Genomic DNA, 17,560 nt, shown 5'->3' on the forward strand with positions numbered 1-17,560 from the left:
AACGATTTGCTGTGGAGAACATGCAGCTATTTTGTATTCATAACTGAACTGGCAGATGCAGCAACAGGGAGATCACTATATAAAGTCGACCCTGCAGCTCTCTAACCACGCAATCAATCAAGAGGCAAACAAACCAGCGTAGTAGCAACGGAGAATAAGAGGGTTACAGTTCAAGAGTTTTCAGTAGCTAAGATGGTTACCGCAAGCGCTCTGGCCACCATGGCAATCTTCCTGCTGGTGGCCCTCTCCACCTCCCATATCGCGTCCTCACTCCGCTCGGGTGTCGGTGTCTGCCGTGCAAATGGCTATCTTCCAGGAAAGTCGGGCAACTGTGAGAAGAGCAAAAACCCGGACTGTTGTGAGGATGGCAAGAGATACCCGCAGTACCACTGCTCACCCCCGGTCACCGTGGCCACCAAGGCCATCCTGATGCTGAACAGCTTCGAGAAGGGCAAAGATGGTGGCGGCCCATCGGAGTGTGACAATGCCTACCAGAGCGATGAGGAGCTATCCACCGGCTGGTTCAAGAGCATGGCCCGTCGCGGGCACCGTATCAAGATCACCGCCAATGGCAACTCCGTGTACTCCAAGGTGGTGGACGAATGCGGCTCCGTGTATGGCTGTAACGACTATCACAATTACGAACCACCATGTGCCAACAACATAGTCAACGCCTCTCTAGGAGTGTGGAACGTGTTGGGGCTCGACCAGAACGTCAGCATGGAGGGCATCACCTGGTCTAACGAGTGAGCACTTCGTTCTCAAAACAAACATGGGCGCAGGTTGCTGGCTGAGCTCGTACCACTTTGCCGGTCGAGTGTCATGTAATATAAATTTGGGAAAATTGAATTTATACCCTTAGTTGGGTCACCCTCGACTGATTTGCCCCTAATTTCGCAAAACACGCGGTCTTGCCCAGCTCACATCGCTTTGCTTGCGTTTTTGCCCTTCCGGCACATCTCCGTCCAGTCAGCGCCGTTTGACCGCAAATGACGCATTACTGTGGACATTTTTGCCCCTGTCGGTTCTATACTTAATACCCCTTCGTCCTCAATGTGCTAGCGCAAGGAAACAGAGCAGAATGAGAAACCCGGCGAGGAAAAAAGAGTGGGAGGCAAGGCGTGGTGCGGTAGAGCAAGGAGCGGCAGCGCATGGCGAGCTCGGGCTCTTCCATCTCCTCGCCGGTGGTCGGAGAGGTAAGTAAAACTCCGGCAACGCTTCTTCCTCCCCCCTAATGCATTCTAGGGTTTGTAATAATTGGGGAAATTTCTGATTTAGGTTGATGGGGTCGGGATTGTGGAGCATGTCTCTGAGTTCTATCTTCCAGATGAAATTTATTGCGGATTGGAGCATTTATCAAAGCATCGCTGCTCTGGACATGGCCTTGTTCCTGCCCGGCGTGTTGCGTGGGGAGGAGCTAACACTGGCCGCCGTTTTTTAGGGTGTCCTCTAGATGTAAGATCTTGTGAATTATACCATATTTTAGATGGTGTTTATGCAATCTCTAATGTTTTGTTAATGTGATGTTCAAGCAGTTACCACATGAGTGTCACTGGGTGGTTTGGGTTGATCCTCCTCCTCCATTGTGTGCTGCCCTTAATTTTGAAGACCTGCACGCAGAGCTAGAGCAAAGCTGGATCAGAAGCCACAAAATGCAGAAGCAAAATATGGAGTTGTCAAAGAAAAATCTTGCTTTGAAGAAGACAGTGAGAGAGAGAGAGAGAGAGAGAGAGATGAGATGCTGCTAGTTCTGGCATTGTTGTTTGTAGGAATGTGTGTTGTTGTGTTTTTTGTGTTGTAGTTTGTAGCAGTTGTTGAAGAAAGTGTGTGTGAGAGAGATGTATTGAATGTTGTTTATGATGCACTATTGTATGCTAAATTTGAATATCATTATTCACTGCTGATGCTTGTGACATTGTACCAAATACATATTTATTCCATATCATAGTGCCAAATTCAGCAAACTCACATTGAACAAAATATATCAACCTGATAGAGCACACAATGTAGCAAATAGAGAAACACACACTAGCAAAAAGAGCAACCAATTTTACCAAATAGAGCACATATTGTACCAAATAGAGCAACCTGATAGAGAAAAGTGCATGGATGCATGGTTTACCAGTGATCTGCCATTGTCTCAACTGCAAGACCAATGTTCTAAGTCAACAGGATACCTCCATTCTCTTTTCTCACTATCAGTAGCAGTCACCTCTTCCTCTGTTGGGTTGCTCCTCACTATACTCATTTGCAAACCTTTTGTTTTCTCCATTAACACCTTCATTACTGCTGGTATGATGTAGTGCCCAATGAAATGGTTAGAGGCAATTATGTTTCTTAAGTCAAATTTCTCCATGATATACTGCCTTATCCTGTCTAGCAGATCAACTATGTGCAGGCTCTTGTATTTTTTGATTCTGGAGTTGAATGACTCAGCTAGGTTGTTATTGACATAGTCAACTTTGCTCATCTCATTGAAATCAGCTCTCGCCCATATTTTTGTGTGGTGTTCCTCTAGATATTCCTTTACTTTGGGCTTGATTTTCAACCGGTTCAAGTGATAGTTGTGTTTCTTGATGCTACAAGTTAGTGAGCATGGCCACAAATTATCATCATAAAACTTCCCCTTGAATTTCTTGTTGAAATTTTGGGCCAAGTGCCTCATGCACTCCATGTGCTCCACTCCAGGCTAAACATCCTCAACAGCACTTTCCAATCCCTTGCAAGCATCAATATGTATCACTAAACCTTCTGGATGACCTATTACTTTCTTTAGGTTTCTAAAAAACCAAGTCCAACTCTCAATTGACTCCACTTCCAGAACACCATATGCAACAGGAAACAACCAGTTGTGTCCATCTAGAGCACATGCTGCCACAAGTTGCCCTCTAAACCTACCAGTCAGTGCAGTAGCATCTATAGCTAGGTATGGCCTACACCCCTCCAGAAAACCCTTTTGACATGCTTTGAAGCACACAAACACCCTTCTAAAGCACTCCTTGTAGACCTTCTTGTTATTTATCTTGTACTCAACTATGTGCTTGTCAATGTCCACAATACTGCCTGGTGATGTCCTCTCTACTTCAGCTTTGAAAGTATATAGCAGCTGAAAGCTATCACTATACTTTCCATACAGTTTGTCAAGTGCAATCTCTTTTACCATGGTAGCATCTGTCATATGGCACCTCCACACCATATTTCTCTAACAACCTGCTCTGAATTTCCTTACGACCAATTCCTGGATTTGCTCTGATCCATGCCATAGAAGCATCTGCTATCCATCTTCTTTTTGCAGCTCTCAAGCTCTGAGATCTATTCACACTAGGACATGTATGCTGATATGGGTTGACTTTAATCTGAAACAAACCAAAAAAAACAATGAGATTAGTATAGAAAATGCAATACCTGAAAATAAACTAAAACAAAAATATAATACCTAAAACAGTGTGCTCTTCCTCATTAAAGAGGCATGCAGTCTCCACTTGCATCTCTCATAAGCACATTTGACAGTAAACCTTGTTGGATCACTTTTCAGAGTAAGGAACTCAGTTTCAGACTTGATTGAGAAGCTTGAAACTGCATTTCTGCAGTCAACTGCACTAGGGAAGACCACACCTTCATCAATACATGGATTTTCCCTGTCATACATCTTTACAGGTTTGTCCTCTTCTGCATCTTCAAAAACTCCCATCTCAACATCCTCTTGCTTCTCATCATCATCTGCATCTGAAAATTCTGCAGGAATGTACTCTTTATCTGTTGCGTCTCCATCATTATTGTGCTGGACATATCCAGGATATAGAACCTCATCCTCCACACCAGGTGCATCAGCCAATGCCTCCTCCACAACAGGATCAAGTGCCTTCTTTTGGTGTTCTTGGCTTTCATTGACACTTGCAGTTGCATAAGCACTTGGTGTTCTAGGAGCACTTGGTGTTCTACTACTAGCCCTAGTTCTGGATGCAGATGGCCTGGAACTAGATGTGTTCACACATCTCTGACCTCTAGTTCTTTGTATAACTGTGATTTCCAAATTGCATGACATAGTTGCTGCATTACTTGCAAACATTAGACCTAACTCTGCATCAGACTACACAGGGACCCAACAAAGTTTGGAACTATCCCAATATCTGATCTCCACAGAATCAAACAAGCCCCATGGATACTTGGCACAAATTGCAGCCCTAAAATTAGTATATGAACTAGTGATGTCCACAACTAAAGGAAATGTGAATCCACAATCTTTTCCTTTTGTACCAGCAGAAACTAGAACAGTGGTCTCCATTCTAACTGAAAGAAAGAACGCTGTAGCTGGATCCATCCTATCATATAACACACAATATCCAGTGAGAAAACGCACAAACTCTAGCCTAAACCCTAAATCCAAGCAAATGTCCTATGAAAAAACTGAGCAAATCAGGTCCGATACTAACCCTGGGGGAATTTGCCGTGCAGATCCGCCCCCGCTTGTCGCCGTTGGTGCAGATCCACCACAGGAGCTTCCCTCGTCGCCGTTGGTGCCGCCGCAGCCGCCACCGCCGACGCTTTCTCCACTCTCCCCCATCACCTTGCAATGGATCTGGCCGCCGGTCGGCGCCACAATTTAGGGATCGTGAGAGGGAAAGAAAGAGAGAGCAAGAGTGGGGAATGAGAGAGTGTAAGTGAGCACGGGGGCAAGCAGTTCTCCCCCATCACCTTGCAATGGATCTGGCCGCCGGTCGGCGCCACAATTTAGGGATCGTGAGAGGGAAAGAAAGAGAGAGCAAGAGTGGGGAATGAGAGAGTGTAAGTGAGCACGGGGGCAAGCAGTGTCCAAAGTAACACGTCTTTTGCGGTCAAACAGTGCTGACTGGACGAAGACGTGCCGAAAGGGCAAAAGCGCAAGCAAAGTGACTTGACCTGGGCAAGACCGCATGTTTTGATAAATTAGGGGCAAATCAGTTGAGGGTGACCCAACTAAGGGCACAGAAATAATTATCCCTATAAATTTCATTGTCAGATTATGTCTTATACGATTGCGTGATTTTATAAAATAAACAGTGCAGCCTATGGTTTAGCACGCATGAGAAGCTCTTGTGCGTGACCTTCAAGCATATAATAGTGAGCAGTGTGGTGCATAAAGAATTTGGTAACACAAAACATGCGAGAAGCTTGAGAAAGTTTATGATCATTTCCAAGGGATGCTGAACAAGTATAACAAACACAACATTCACATTTGCACGAGTAACTTAAGTGGTCACAGAGCAGATACCAAAGACAGTTAACACCATAGAAAACATTTTGTCGAATTCTACAGAGCGTGCAAGAGATTCTCTTGCACGGTTGCATCTAAGTTACAGCATTCAGCAAATGGTAAGCAACCAGAGTTCAGTGCTCCATTCAGCAAAAGCATGAAGAAATTATCCGCGCTTGTTGATGCTTAGTATTTCAGTAAAGCACTCGATGTGCAATCCAGATGATTCCATATGCTGGTCAAATCCCGAGAAATCAGCACATACAGCTTTTTTTGGGGGTTCTTCGGCTTTGCACAGATTGTCTCATCTCAAATGACTTCTGTGAGTCTTTCCCGAACTGACTTCTGATCTGGTATTTGCTTAATGCTGACATGGGTAAAAAACGGTGTCAATACTTAATGCCTTCAATAAAATATTTATAACTACAGAACACATAAAATTATGCTAACAAACAAAACATCAGATGGGGCTTTGCCTGTAAAGAATTTCTCCACCACGTAGCTCCTTTGATATCCAATCAGGAGAGAGATCTTCTAAGATATGCAACTGTTCTTCAATCTCTCCTGTTAAGTGACAGGCCAGATATGGGAAAGAGAAAGGACAATGAGTACAGCTTTGAGAAAGATTGAGTACAGAAAGGTTGGAGCAGCTAGATCAGCTATGTACCTGTCTCTTCTATCTCCAAGTTATTAGCAAGAATATTGTGAAAGAGTTCCTGTTTAGTGATTAGTGAATTCTTGGTAGATCCAGAGATGCCACAGACTATGTCGAATGTGACACGTAAAGAATCTAGCTTTTCCTGGGAATTCATTGAGGATACTTGATTGGTTTTGTTATCATTTTCCTGCAAGTAAGGTGCTAGGTAAGTACATGAAATATGGAAAATGAAGACAATAACCAACGATGACTAGGTAAGTACTCCCTCCGTGAACTAATATAAGAGCGTTTAGATAACTATTTTAGTGATCTAAACACTCTTATATTAGTTTACAGAGGGAGTACATTCTTTCTTATACAGTGCATTTTCACCCTGCAGTGTGCCTCAGCTCAAGTTATGATATCACAAGATAATTGGCATTTTACTGCTAGTTACCAGTACTCTAATATGCTGACTAATTTCGAAGCATAAATTTTTAAATCAAATGAATATACCTTTCGGCATTACTTCAACAACAACAAAATTACTGCAGAATTGTTTAGTACACTGCCAGCCTTCTTACTCGCTAAGAGGTTTATTCGATACAATTTATACTAGAATCATGTTTATGAGAACAAAATGACATATATGATGCATTGCACAGTCAAAAATTTAAATGAATGAGATTGCAGCAAACATATCTGTTATGTAGTTATGCAATTCCTGATGGCATTTAAGAAATTCATCTTCCAGTATGCATTAACCCATATGCGAAAACACATATATCCAGGCATAAGAATAAAGTCACATACCACGGTAAAAGTAAATGCTTCTTCTGGGAAAAGGCATTTTCCAGTTGTGACCTCAGGTTCTGTGATAGAAGTCACCCCATCCTTGTCAAGTTTTGAAGTGTCAGGATCATGATCAGAAGGGCTTTCAACAAACTTTGATGGTGAGAACATTATTAGTGATCTGCGGGCTGAATTGGTAGATCGTGGTTCAGAGCCAGGTCTAGTTGAGGTTTCATGTTTCGCAACTGGAGTGGGCAATGGCCTTTTTGGTGTCTGCATTGCCGGTGTTTCAGCCATCGATGGTGAATTTGAGATGCCTTGCTTTGGTGTACTGTTTTCACAGAAAGAGATCGAACGGCGGCTTGGAGTATCAGAAATATTGGTACTGACTGGAACCGAGACATGCTTGTTAGAGCTTCTATCTGGACCTCCGGTATCATCAGCACCCAGGGAGGCCACTTCTACTGGATCAGAAAGTAGTCGAGTCTTTTCAGTAACTTTAGTAATACTCTTCTGGGACATAAGTTTTTGAAAAGATTGTGGGAAGTGAGAAGCATTTGAAAATCCATTTTCCGAGGAAAATTCAAGAACTCCTTCAGCAGAATGGCCATTATGCAGTGCATCAAGATATAGCTCCTCCCTTAAATTAAAGGGTTCTGGTAGTGTGGCCTCAGGAATATCGATATCCTGCATACATAAAAATTCCAACAAGAATGCTAAGAAAATTATCATGACCATAAAAAGGGTTATTAGAGAAGAAAAATAAGGAACTAGAGTTGAGAGGCTTGGGGGTGCTCCAAGCATGTTACAGGACATGTCATACAGCGAAAACTATTAAAGATGAAAAATAAGGAACTGCGGTTCAGAGGTCTTGAGGTGCTCCAAGCAAGTTACAGGACATGTCATACAGCGAAAACTATTAGAGATAAAAATAAGGAACCAAGTAAGTTTGAGGATGAAACAGACGATGAAGCTGTTGGGAACTGCGATTGAGAGGTCTTGAGGTGCTCCAAGCAAGTTACAGAGTGTGTCATACAAAAACAAAGGAAAACTAGCAGTTGAACTAAGTTTAGTACCTTATGATGAGATCCCAAGAAGCATAAAAGCTTTGAGCGAAAAGCCTCACAAATTGCAATGGCTGGAGACTCTTGAGGATTACTACATTCCACAGCGTCCTTCAGAAGTGTAATTTCCATGTCAGCATACATGCATAGGCTTTTCAGATCATGCAAGAGTATCCTATTTATCTGGATTGCTTCTGGGAATAAATGCTTCATCTGGGCCAAATGAGAGTACAAGAACTTTCTGCAATGAAGAACAAACGTATCAGACTCCAATATATGGATAATGATTTACAGACAGACATTTCTCGTTGTCATTAATACCTCTTAGTGAGTACTTCCACCTGGGTTGCAATGTTGGTAAATGTAGTCATCTTCTTCCTCAGGCGCAGCAACCTCATAGAACTCTCCATCCGGTTGAAAAGAGTAAGCAAATTCTTGTGTCTGACATTGTTAGAAAAAGAACGATGGACAATCAAGGCTAGGCAGCAAAAGGATGCATCATATATGAGATGAAAATAGAAAAATGTCTCACTTCTCAAGAAGTTCATTTGAAACTGGTGATTGGCTGCCATCAGGCAAAGCAAATTCATTATCATCTTCATCGTCTGTTTCATCCTCATTTCCCAACAGCTTCTCAGCTAATCTGTCCTTGTACCTCTCTGAAAGTAAATTAGTTTCCAATGAGCTGACAACAATCTCCTCCCTTCCAGACTCAGGCTTCTCTGGAGTTGGTGATTCAGTTCTTCTCCCAGAATCATCCATATCAGGTTTCATCTTCTGCATAGTTGCAGGGCTAGTTGAATTGCTATCATTATGCATTTGATTAAGTCCTTTTTCGAGGTCAACTTGAACACTTTTCCCCTCGACCATTCTCAGCTCCAAGCACTACAATAATCGACTAATGATGTATTAGACATCTTTCTTACAGTAATGTGTTCTAAAATCAAACAGAGCACAAATGGGGCTTGCATACAAGTACATCGGTAAGTTGCAATAAAAGGTAGAGTATAGCACTATGAGAACATAGAAAAATAGCCATATCAACCTCTTTAGTCATAGTATCTGCCAGGTTTACTAAATTACTGGTGACACACCGATAAGAACTAGTCCTCATGTCTCCAACACAAACCATCTTTACAAACAAAAATGCAGAATTTCAGATGCAAAGTCTCTACTTGTGTAAATATATCTGAAATGTAAACTAGCACCAAATTATGCTAGCCCCAACTGCAGCAAGGATGGGAGAGAGGAACTTGGGGTTTGGTATAAGTTCTACAAAAACTAGGGGTTTGGTTTTGCTGTGCGCTTAACAGGGAACTCTGAAGCAGAGAGGAGAGGATAGAAGAGGGCTGTGACTATGGAGTGACAGAGAACAGAGGTGGCGGCTGTGCAAAGAAATAAAAGGAGGGGAACCCTAAACTTCCCCTTCTGTGGTCTGTGGGGTGAGCCAAACCTTGCACGCATTCTGGCAAGTAGTTCTAGCCTAGGAGGTTCCAAACTCCTGGTTAACACCCAACAAATATGATAATTGCAAGTAGTGCCCAAGTTCTATTGGTACCAAATTTTGCGATGGCTTGCGAGGTTAGCCACAGGATAGAAAAATATGTGCATATCTGCTACGAACTACTTCCTCCGTTCCTAAATGTAAGTCTTTGGAGAGATTTCACTATGAACCATATACGGAGCAAAATGAATGAATCTACACTCTAAAATGCATCTATATACATCCGTATGTGGTCCATAGTGAAATCTCTACAAAGACCTATATTTAGGAACGGAGGGAGTACTACTTTATCAGACAAAAACATCACTAGACGAACAACCAGAGCTGAACAATAGAGAGAGAAAATATCAACAACTACCTGTTGCTCCCCCAGAGTAAGATTCAAAAGTTAGACAGGGAAATTTTGCGCAGCACTCCAATTTTAAACAGAATCTGACAAATACCACAAACCCTAGGCGTTTCTCCACGGCTCGTGACAGCATAGCCTGAGCAATGGCCGGACGAATCACCGCGCGACTCCGGCCACCACAAGGCATGGGCGCTCGGATGCAAAACATACCACCCCGCAGAACGCACGAAACAGAAACGACGGGATACACCGAATCGACGAGACGAAGCACACATCGACAGTGGCGGCACCAAATCGGGATGTGCGAAACCAAGGAGAGGGGTAGATCTAGAGAAACGTACCGGCGAACCGAGATCCGGAAGCCCGTGCGGTCTCGGATCTAGCGAGGTACGGCGCTTCGGGCGGGCTAGCTCGCCGTGGGAGCGGCCGGCGGCGGCGGGAGTTCGTCGTTTGGGGGGTGGGAATTGGAGAAGAGGGGAGGCGGCCGAAAGAGACCAAATGCCACGGCACGGTTCAAAATGACCCCAGCCCAACGGTTACATTTCTGGCCTTCTTATACGTCAAACCGGACGACTCTTTTGGGCCAGTCGGCAACTAGGTCCAAGGCCTCCTCCGCAACTGGGCCGGCCCGCCTCGACCCACGCCAGGTTCTTCCCCAACTCGACGCGAATCCGGCCGGCTCCTGGTTCCTGGAGCAGAGGAGCGGCGCAGCGAAAATGGCCGAGCCTCCCGCCGCCGCCTGCCCCACCGAGCTGGAGCTCGCGCGGGCGCAGTGCCGCTCTCTGCACGATCGCCTCGCCGCGTCGCCGTCCCTGCCGCGCCACCCCGCTCTGCGCTCCCTCCTCCGCCTCGTCGCCGCCGAGCTGCGCTTCCTTGCCTCGAGTAGCCACCCCGACCCCGCCAGGCCGCTCTCCTCCAACCTGCCCCACCTCGGGGCGCTCCACCTCCTCCTCACCCACCCCGCCGTGCGCTCGCCCTCCCGCCTCTCGCCCCTCCCGGGCGTGGACTTCGCCTGCGCCTTCCGCTCCCGCCCCGCGTGGGTGCTCCTCTCCGCGCGCAACCCTTCAGGCTTCCAGTGGGTACCCCGCAAGGGCATCAGCTCCCGCGTCGCCGCCGTGCTGGATGCCGCGCGCTCCGCTCCGCCGGCAACCCACCCCGAGAAGCTGCTACTCGCCTTCGCCCGTGGCGTCAGCGCGGACATCGTGTTGGGGCTCGCCGATGAGTTCGGGGCCGTGGAGGTCGACTTGCTAGCGGAATTCGTTGGCGAGTCCGAGGACGTCGAGGAGGAGGATGGCTGGGTTAGCGTCAGCTTCCACCCCAATGAGGAGATGAGGAGCTTCAGGGCGTTCGAGATTGAAGTGCTGGATGGCGGTGGTGAAGTGTTGTTACCGCCACCGTGCCGCGGCGTGGAGGAGGTGGAGGAGGGGAGCGGTGACCAATTGGGGGGTTGGTTTGCTGACTTCATGGGGAAGATGAGGATGAACTCCATGGAGATGGTGAATCTAGACACAACTGCTCTTATTGCGATAGTATCAGGTATCAGCAATGGAGGGGTGGGGAAGCTGATGGGTGCACCAGAGGCGGAGAGCAGGGCCAGGTTCAAGTGCAACTACAAGTTCGTCATGGATCAGGTGCTTTGGGAATATTTGATTTTCAACCTAGAAGAGTGTGTTCATAAATAATCTAGTTCATCTAGTTAATTGACTTCGAGTTTCTAATGCTGTTTGATAAATCTTGAATGTATATATCGACAATATTAAAGTTCAAACTATTACATATTTACAAATTTCTACAAAATATGTTTATATAGTCCAAGAAACATGATAAATCAGAATTCAGAAGAACATATTATCCATTGCCATCAGTGAAACCTGTTTTCTCAAAACACAAGTAGAGGACTATGTTGCCAACAAGAGCTGTAAATCTTGTGTCAAACTTATAGGATGTATTGTATTCATACTTTCTTGCAGGCGCAATCCGAGCTCCAGTCTCCAATATTTGTTGAACTGGGGAAAGCGGTGGACGGAAAGAAGTGTATCATATGTGAAGCGGTTAACTCAGAGTTCAACGAAATTGTTTCAATGTGTGGCGGGCCAGAGGAGAAAACCAGAGCAAGTCAATTACTGAAACAACTTACGTGAGCATAAAACCTTTATATTTCATAATTCTAATGGGCCTTTATTCTCCAGTATTAACTCTAGTTTTCAATGTTTATACATGACTTACCTTTATCTGGTCAAGTTAATGTAACGACCTACATTTGCAATCAGAGGGAGTATAACACTAATGGCCCTAGTATAAACTCTAGTTTTCAGTTTTGGTTCCATAGCCTGCCTTTGTTTCTACAGCAGATTTACTTGGTAGTTTCTTTATGTTTCTAATTTTGTAGTTATTTTTCTTTCTTATCTTTAAGGGAAAAACTGTAGTGCGGAATTGATCCAGACACTTTGCAAGTGTGACAGAACTAGGAGAAAAAATGTGTGGGAGAGATATTTGCTGAACATAAAGGGTGTTCCATGTATACAGAAAGTTTAATCTGAACTCTAATTCACTAATTCATTATCAACTTCCAGTTTCATGACCAATTCATTTTTAGTCTTTAGTCTGTTACACTTGCTTAGAGATGCTGAAGAAAAGTGTTAACTTCATTACTTCACTTCACGTAAAGGGGACCTATTCCGATCTATTTGTATCAAATGTTTTGGTGTCGACAAACTCGCTTCTTACACTGTTTTCTTGGTTGATGACTAGGCCCTTTCTTTTCCTACCTTTACTTTTATTTCTGTGTCACTATATGTAAGCTAGAGGGCAATGTATAAATAGCATTGTGAAACCCTACATTATCAGATGGGTATTTCCATTCTCCATTTCAATCCCGTCATTGTGCTGTGATACTTGAAGAAGGATATGTTCAGTGTGTTCACCCTTTTATCTCACTGTTGGTCATTTCACTCTGCTTACTGTTAGTATTCATGTAGCCTTGGTTGGTATTCTAGTCTCATTGTTGGCTTGTTGATTAACTAAGCTTTCTCTTTGGTGGTCAACAAATATGCAGCATATAGCATTATCTTGCTCAACTAAGAAATTGTATGTCTCTGTTTACTGTTTATTGTCACTTACAGTAATTTTATGCATGTGAATGGTCTTGAATTCTGTTTGCCCCGGTCAGTCATCTACCGCATACTTAGCCAGTGCTTTTGGACCTGCAGAATTGTCCCAGACAGTCCTTCAGCACGTATGATGGATCTTCCAACAACAAGGAAACTTGCCATGAAAAACAAAGTTGTTTTTGGTACAGGTGACCACTGGCGTGCTCCCACTTTGACTGCTAACATGGGGTTCGTAAGAGCTGTTTCACAGTCTGGTATGCCCTTGATGACCATCGAGCACAGACCTCGTGCCCTGATCGGCTTGTGAAGGCAGATAACCCCATAGTCTAAGTATTCCAAACTGAATGTAAGAGTCCTGAAGTTGTAACCAGCAAGTGTGTTGTAGTCTTAGTTCAGTCGATCCCATATTTTTGAAACGGCAGATAATAAGACATAATGGATATCTCATCTCTGTACATAAGATTGTACTACTAGTAGTACGTAAAATCGATAGGCTCAAACAGTGATGTGTGTATATTACTTTAGTTTGCTGGTTCGTCAAAATAAACAATCTTGACGCTAGCTTCCACGTGGATGCTGGATCCACGATACTCTTAAAGGGCGTTCGCTGCGGGCTCGAACTTCTATGTGGAACATGCTATGGATGCCCCGGCCATGGAGGCATTTGCCTATTGAAGGGGGGCTCCAGCTTGCGAATGATCTGAAAATTTTCTCCTTGTGATCGAATGTGATTCAACAGAAATCGTGCAAGCAATCTTGAACCCCTCAGATTACTGTGCGACAGGAGGAGCTGTGGTTACCAACGATCAAAGCATTGTGTCCCGGAAGTAAATGGAGTCACACATGAGCCTGATCCCATCCTGATTTCCTTTTTCCCCTGTCTTGTACTCCCTCCGTTCCAAATTACTCGTCATGGTTTTAGTTCAAATTTAAACTAAAACAATGACGAGTAATTTGGAACGGAGGGAGTATAGCAGACAATTTGTTTAATTATATAAGTAAACGCCAAAGTTCAAAAGAAGAACCAGGCCTCTAGAACAAGGCGCGCGGCTAAGGATGAGTGAAATTTCACGTTCTGTAAAAACGCTATCTAGAGCCAGGCAGGCGCTGAAGGCTGAACAAAGAACTTGCACATTCAACTGGTCTCTTTCCAAAACTGTTGTCTGGATTTAGTACTCCCTCCATATACATGTTTTAGTGTTTTTTGGCATGTATGTAGTCCATATTGAAATATCCAGAATATCTTAGGAGTATTTGTAAACAGAGGAGTAGCTGATATACACAACATCAACAAAACGCCAGCTGCCCCTCACCCGGTTCAATGTCAGGAGAAAATCTTTTATCAAGAACGACAAAGTGACTTTAATACAACAATACGTTTTTTTCTCATGAATCCTGCTTTCACCACTTAATTCTCATACAGATGATGAAAGATTTTATTTCCACATCAACAGTAGGGCAAACATATCAAAAACCAGGACCGAGTAAATAGTAGCAGAACTCCACTGTTCCTTCAAGACCAAACAAATGTTTTACCTAAGATAAGACAATCCTTTAAAACCTAGTAAAACCAGAGGTAACTTGACGAGAACTAGTAATTTTTCCCGCAGTGTATCAAACTCCCAGCTCCCAAGAAAAGCCCGAATACCGCAGCGCTGCCAACGGTGGCTTGTCCGATGTGTCTGATCTTCAGCAGCCCAGGGACCTGAAACGAAATCAGATCACACCGGTGAGCACTCACAAATTCAATGACACATTTGCTTGTAGATCAAATTAAATCAGCTAAAACAATGCAGGTGAATTGATGTGTTTCATACAGCAAATTATAACCTGGTAAATTTAATGCTTACTTTGCCTTTTTTTTCAGGATTATGATGTAAGTTTTGCTTTCAGTGTGTTATGCGTTGAATAGTAGCATGTTTAATTAAAGAAAGCTTTGAAGATTCAAATACTAACTGTTGACTTGCGCAGGCAGTTTGAAGTTAATCATTTAAAAAAGATATGGAGTGGCTGAGGTGGAGAGATAAGAGTTATGATTATAAAAGATAAAGAGCAGAACAGTCGCTAAACTACTAATTTAGTGATTTTGAGCACCATATAAACTAGTAGTTTCTGAATTAACACATCAAGTATGGCATGCTACCACAAAGTAGCTCAGGTATTAAAAAGCAAAAAAAGATTACCCTCAATCTGATAGCGGCATAAGTCCCATACACAGCACCTGCACAAAAAGGGGGGAAACATGCCCATTAATTCCATGACATTAATTTCATATCCTACGCCAGCACTTGAAGTTCCGAAAACTAAGAAGAAAACACAAACCAAAAAACAACAATAAGCAGCTCCCTCATAATTGCATTAAGAGATTGCTAGTAGGCGAGTAGCTCTAGAATTGTTAAGCTGAAGGAGCAAACTAAGAAAAATGAGAGCATCCATAAGAGTGCTAATTGTTCAGCAGAAACAGCCAGTTATGCCTCCAATGTCCAAAAGCATGACTAAGCAGCATATCTAACCTGTTGTGTTTCCACGAGCATTGTTAAACAGCAGGAGTGGAGCTATTACTACTTGTCAACGTCAGTTGCCAAGATACACCATCCAAACAACATCAAAAGTCTTTAACTTGTTGTTATCACTTATCAAGCCCAGAACTGTAACTAAGGCCAGAAACTGAATATTATAATCTGTCACGCATTTCACCTTAGCATTACTCGTCAAAAAGTAACCAAGAAGATCTAGTCATCTTCTCTCACCACACTGGCCCGAATTCCTAACCACCACCACCAGTCGAACACCTATGACAGGGGTCGACAATAAAAGCCCAGCACTTGAGCGAGCAGCCTTCAGATGTTCAGCATCAAGTCGTCACAGACGTCTGCTTCCACCGCGAGGAAATCTCCCACCGTGGCATACAACAAGATTTCCTACCAAACGCAACCGAATAATGAGCACAGCTCATGCGCCCACATCACAGCCCGAACCTACTAGGCGGAAGTCACAGATCAGCAACTGACCCCCCGAATCAATCGTGGTGCTGAACGAAATTTGACCAAACTCTTGAAGCGAAATCGGACCGGCGCCGGGCGGATTGGCACAGGGCCAGCTAGGGTTTAGGGTTTTAGTGAGGGAGGAGCTTACCGACGGCTCCGCCGACCGCGCCGCCGATGGCGACTCCGGCGCCGATGCGCGCCAAGCAGCTATCTCTCCTCGCCATCGCTTCTCCTCCCTTGCCGCCGCCGCCGCTCTCCTCCGTTCCCCACGGCCCCTTCTGTTTCTAGCTTGGTTAATCTGACTCGACGCAGCGTCTGCTTATGGGCTGCTTGCCTTGCGCGTCGTCCTCGCTGTTCGGGCTACCTCTGGCCTTGGTTTTATTTCAGTAGGATTGGGCCCGTGTTTGAGATACGGACCGTCCGTGAAGTTGAGTTTTCTTGGAGCGAAACTAAACCAAAATGTTTTCTTGGAGGAGATAAATATTTTTTTTCTTGGAGTATAAGTTTTCTTGGAATCAAAGTATTCACCAGTAATGTGTAGCACAATGAATTGAAACTTGTCTCATTTTTTTCCCAATCATCATGGCTTTGGATTTATATTTTTTGAGATATCGAGGAAAAAGTATTTTTTTTTCCTTATTAGAAACTAAACAAAGTCCTCCAACTACTTATAGGATTTCATATGACAGACTGCATTTTTGTATCCTTTTTACCATTAGCAAAATGATGGATGTCAATACACATACCACGTTTCCTGGGGGTAAACCAAGCGAACTGTGGTTCCCCCAGCCGGGTAGGAACGAACAAATTGTTTTAGTTTGCTAAAAAAATCACTCTCTGCGAATGTTACAGAACTGTCACGCGAAAATAGGTTAATTTGCCATGTTGTTGTATAAGGATTTACCATGTTCTAAGTAAAAAAAATACATGATGTATAAAAAGTTTGTCACAAAACTGCCATCATTTTCAGAGATTTGTCATAATTACAACATGGAGAATTGCCGCCCTAAAAATATAAAATGATAAAATTGTCATGATCAGGATATGCCATACTTGCTGAAGGAAATTGTCATGTTACATCAACGGGGAAAAGTGAAAGTTAGCAAGCTCTAAAAACAGAAATTGTCATCCCGAATGTGTTCGCTGAGATTGCCATCCTGAGCAAAGCATTCTTATGCCGTCGGCTCGTAGTTCGCTCGGAGGGGTGTGAGGGCCGAACGCTCTAGGATTTGTGTGCGGGACCCGACGTGCCTGAGGGCCTTTGCTCTGGAATCATTAAACAAATTTTTAACATTACAGAAAATGTTTCTTTCTATAATGCACTATTTTTCCCATTCTTGCCCAATGGTATCTTTGTATTGCCACATGTTGATCGACACTATTATTTAGTATTTATTAAAGGGGGTTTGATGGTGGTATGTTTATGTCATCCAATTCCCTCTTTGGTCCCTGCATGTAGTATGGTAAAAAGGCCAAGACAAACCAGCTCAAGCCTACGGACATCCACGCGCAAGTGAAACCTTTCAAAACCGCACACCTCTCTTCTCGTCATCTTTCCTTTTGTCCTGGTGCAATTCCGTGTGTTATGGGGAAGAAAACATGCTCGCCTGCTCTTCCACTACCGCCTAGGACCGCGTCACCCACGCTCCTTCTCCTATGCTCCCCTTCCCCACCCCCTCCCCGCCCATGTACCTTGGCGGATTCCTTGTGGAAGCTCCTCCTCCATGTGGACCCTATCAATCGTGATGGAGACACCGCTGACTAGCCGCATCTGCCTTGAATAGCCACCATGACCAATCGAGTAAATACTTTATCATCACGGTTGCGTGTCATTATAACCAACATAGTCATAGTTTTTTCAAACCATAACGGTGGTGGTACAAA

The 17,560-nt window shown here is 44.0% G+C and overlaps 4 protein-coding genes across 4 annotated transcripts; 2 read left to right on the forward strand and 2 right to left on the reverse strand.

The window, feature by feature from the left end:
* Positions 1-219: 219 nt before the first annotated feature.
* On the forward strand, positions 220-750 carry LOC109768967 (putative ripening-related protein 5). Its single transcript, XM_020327705.1, has one exon. It carries the CDS (start codon positions 220-222, stop codon positions 748-750), a length of 531 nt encoding a protein of 176 aa, XP_020183294.1.
* Positions 751-5,151: 4,401 nt separating this feature from the next.
* Positions 5,152-10,099, reverse strand: LOC109768960 (CDT1-like protein a, chloroplastic). The gene is made up of 8 exons (XM_020327697.4): positions 9,921-10,099; positions 8,259-8,611; positions 8,048-8,167; positions 7,739-7,967; positions 6,684-7,349; positions 5,901-6,078; positions 5,710-5,797; positions 5,152-5,600 (listed from the first exon to the last, which is right to left on the reverse strand). Exons 2-8 carry the CDS (start codon positions 8,594-8,596, stop codon positions 5,543-5,545), a joined length of 1,677 nt encoding a protein of 558 aa, XP_020183286.1. The 5' UTR covers positions 8,597-8,611; positions 9,921-10,099; the 3' UTR covers positions 5,152-5,542.
* A 70-nt stretch (positions 10,100-10,169) lies between these two features.
* On the forward strand, positions 10,170-13,250 carry LOC109768961 (uncharacterized). The gene is made up of 3 exons (XM_020327698.4): positions 10,170-11,210; positions 11,550-11,716; positions 12,789-13,250. Exons 1-3 carry the CDS (start codon positions 10,296-10,298, stop codon positions 12,994-12,996), a joined length of 1,290 nt encoding a protein of 429 aa, XP_020183287.1. The 5' UTR covers positions 10,170-10,295; the 3' UTR covers positions 12,997-13,250.
* An 800-nt stretch (positions 13,251-14,050) lies between these two features.
* On the reverse strand, positions 14,051-16,063 carry LOC109768962 (uncharacterized). The gene is made up of 3 exons (XM_020327699.4): positions 15,825-16,063; positions 14,873-14,910; positions 14,051-14,394 (listed from the first exon to the last, which is right to left on the reverse strand). The coding sequence occupies exons 1-3, from the start codon at positions 15,898-15,900 to the stop codon at positions 14,281-14,283; spliced, it is 228 nt and encodes a 75-aa protein (XP_020183288.1). The 5' UTR covers positions 15,901-16,063; the 3' UTR covers positions 14,051-14,280.
* Positions 16,064-17,560: the final 1,497 nt, after the last annotated feature.

The sequence above is a fragment of the Aegilops tauschii genome, chromosome 1 (assembly GCF_002575655.3).
Source record: "Aegilops tauschii subsp. strangulata cultivar AL8/78 chromosome 1, Aet v6.0, whole genome shotgun sequence".
NCBI lineage: Eukaryota > Viridiplantae > Streptophyta > Magnoliopsida > Poales > Poaceae > Aegilops > Aegilops tauschii.

Excerpts from the sequence above, each read along its gene's own strand:
- LOC109768960 (XM_020327697.4), bottom strand. The coding sequence starts at position 8,596 with ATGGTCGAGGGGAAAAGTGTTCAAGTTGACCTCGAAAAAGGACTTAAT. Across the intron at positions 8,168-8,258 it reads TCAAATGAACTTCTTGAGAA|ACACAAGAATTTGCTTACTC; the intron begins GTGAGACATTTT and ends TAACAATGTCAG. Across the intron at positions 6,079-6,683 it reads AAGCATTTACTTTTACCGTG|GAAAATGATAACAAAACCAA; the intron begins GTATGTGACTTT and ends CCTTACTTGCAG.
- LOC109768962 (XM_020327699.4), bottom strand. The coding sequence starts at position 15,900 with ATGGCGAGGAGAGATAGCTGCTTGGCGCGCATCGGCGCCGGAGTCGCC. Across the intron at positions 14,911-15,824 it reads CGCGGTCGGCGGAGCCGTCG|GTGCTGTGTATGGGACTTAT; the intron begins GTAAGCTCCTCC and ends CTTTTTGTGCAG. Across the intron at positions 14,395-14,872 it reads ATGCCGCTATCAGATTGAGG|GTCCCTGGGCTGCTGAAGAT; the intron begins GTAATCTTTTTT and ends ATTTCGTTTCAG.
- LOC109768967 (XM_020327705.1), top strand. The coding sequence starts at position 220 with ATGGCAATCTTCCTGCTGGTGGCCCTCTCCACCTCCCATATCGCGTCC.
- LOC109768961 (XM_020327698.4), top strand. The coding sequence starts at position 10,296 with ATGGCCGAGCCTCCCGCCGCCGCCTGCCCCACCGAGCTGGAGCTCGCG. Across the intron at positions 11,211-11,549 it reads ACAAGTTCGTCATGGATCAG|GCGCAATCCGAGCTCCAGTC; the intron begins GTGCTTTGGGAA and ends ACTTTCTTGCAG. Across the intron at positions 11,717-12,788 it reads CAATTACTGAAACAACTTAC|AATTGTCCCAGACAGTCCTT; the intron begins GTGAGCATAAAA and ends TTGGACCTGCAG.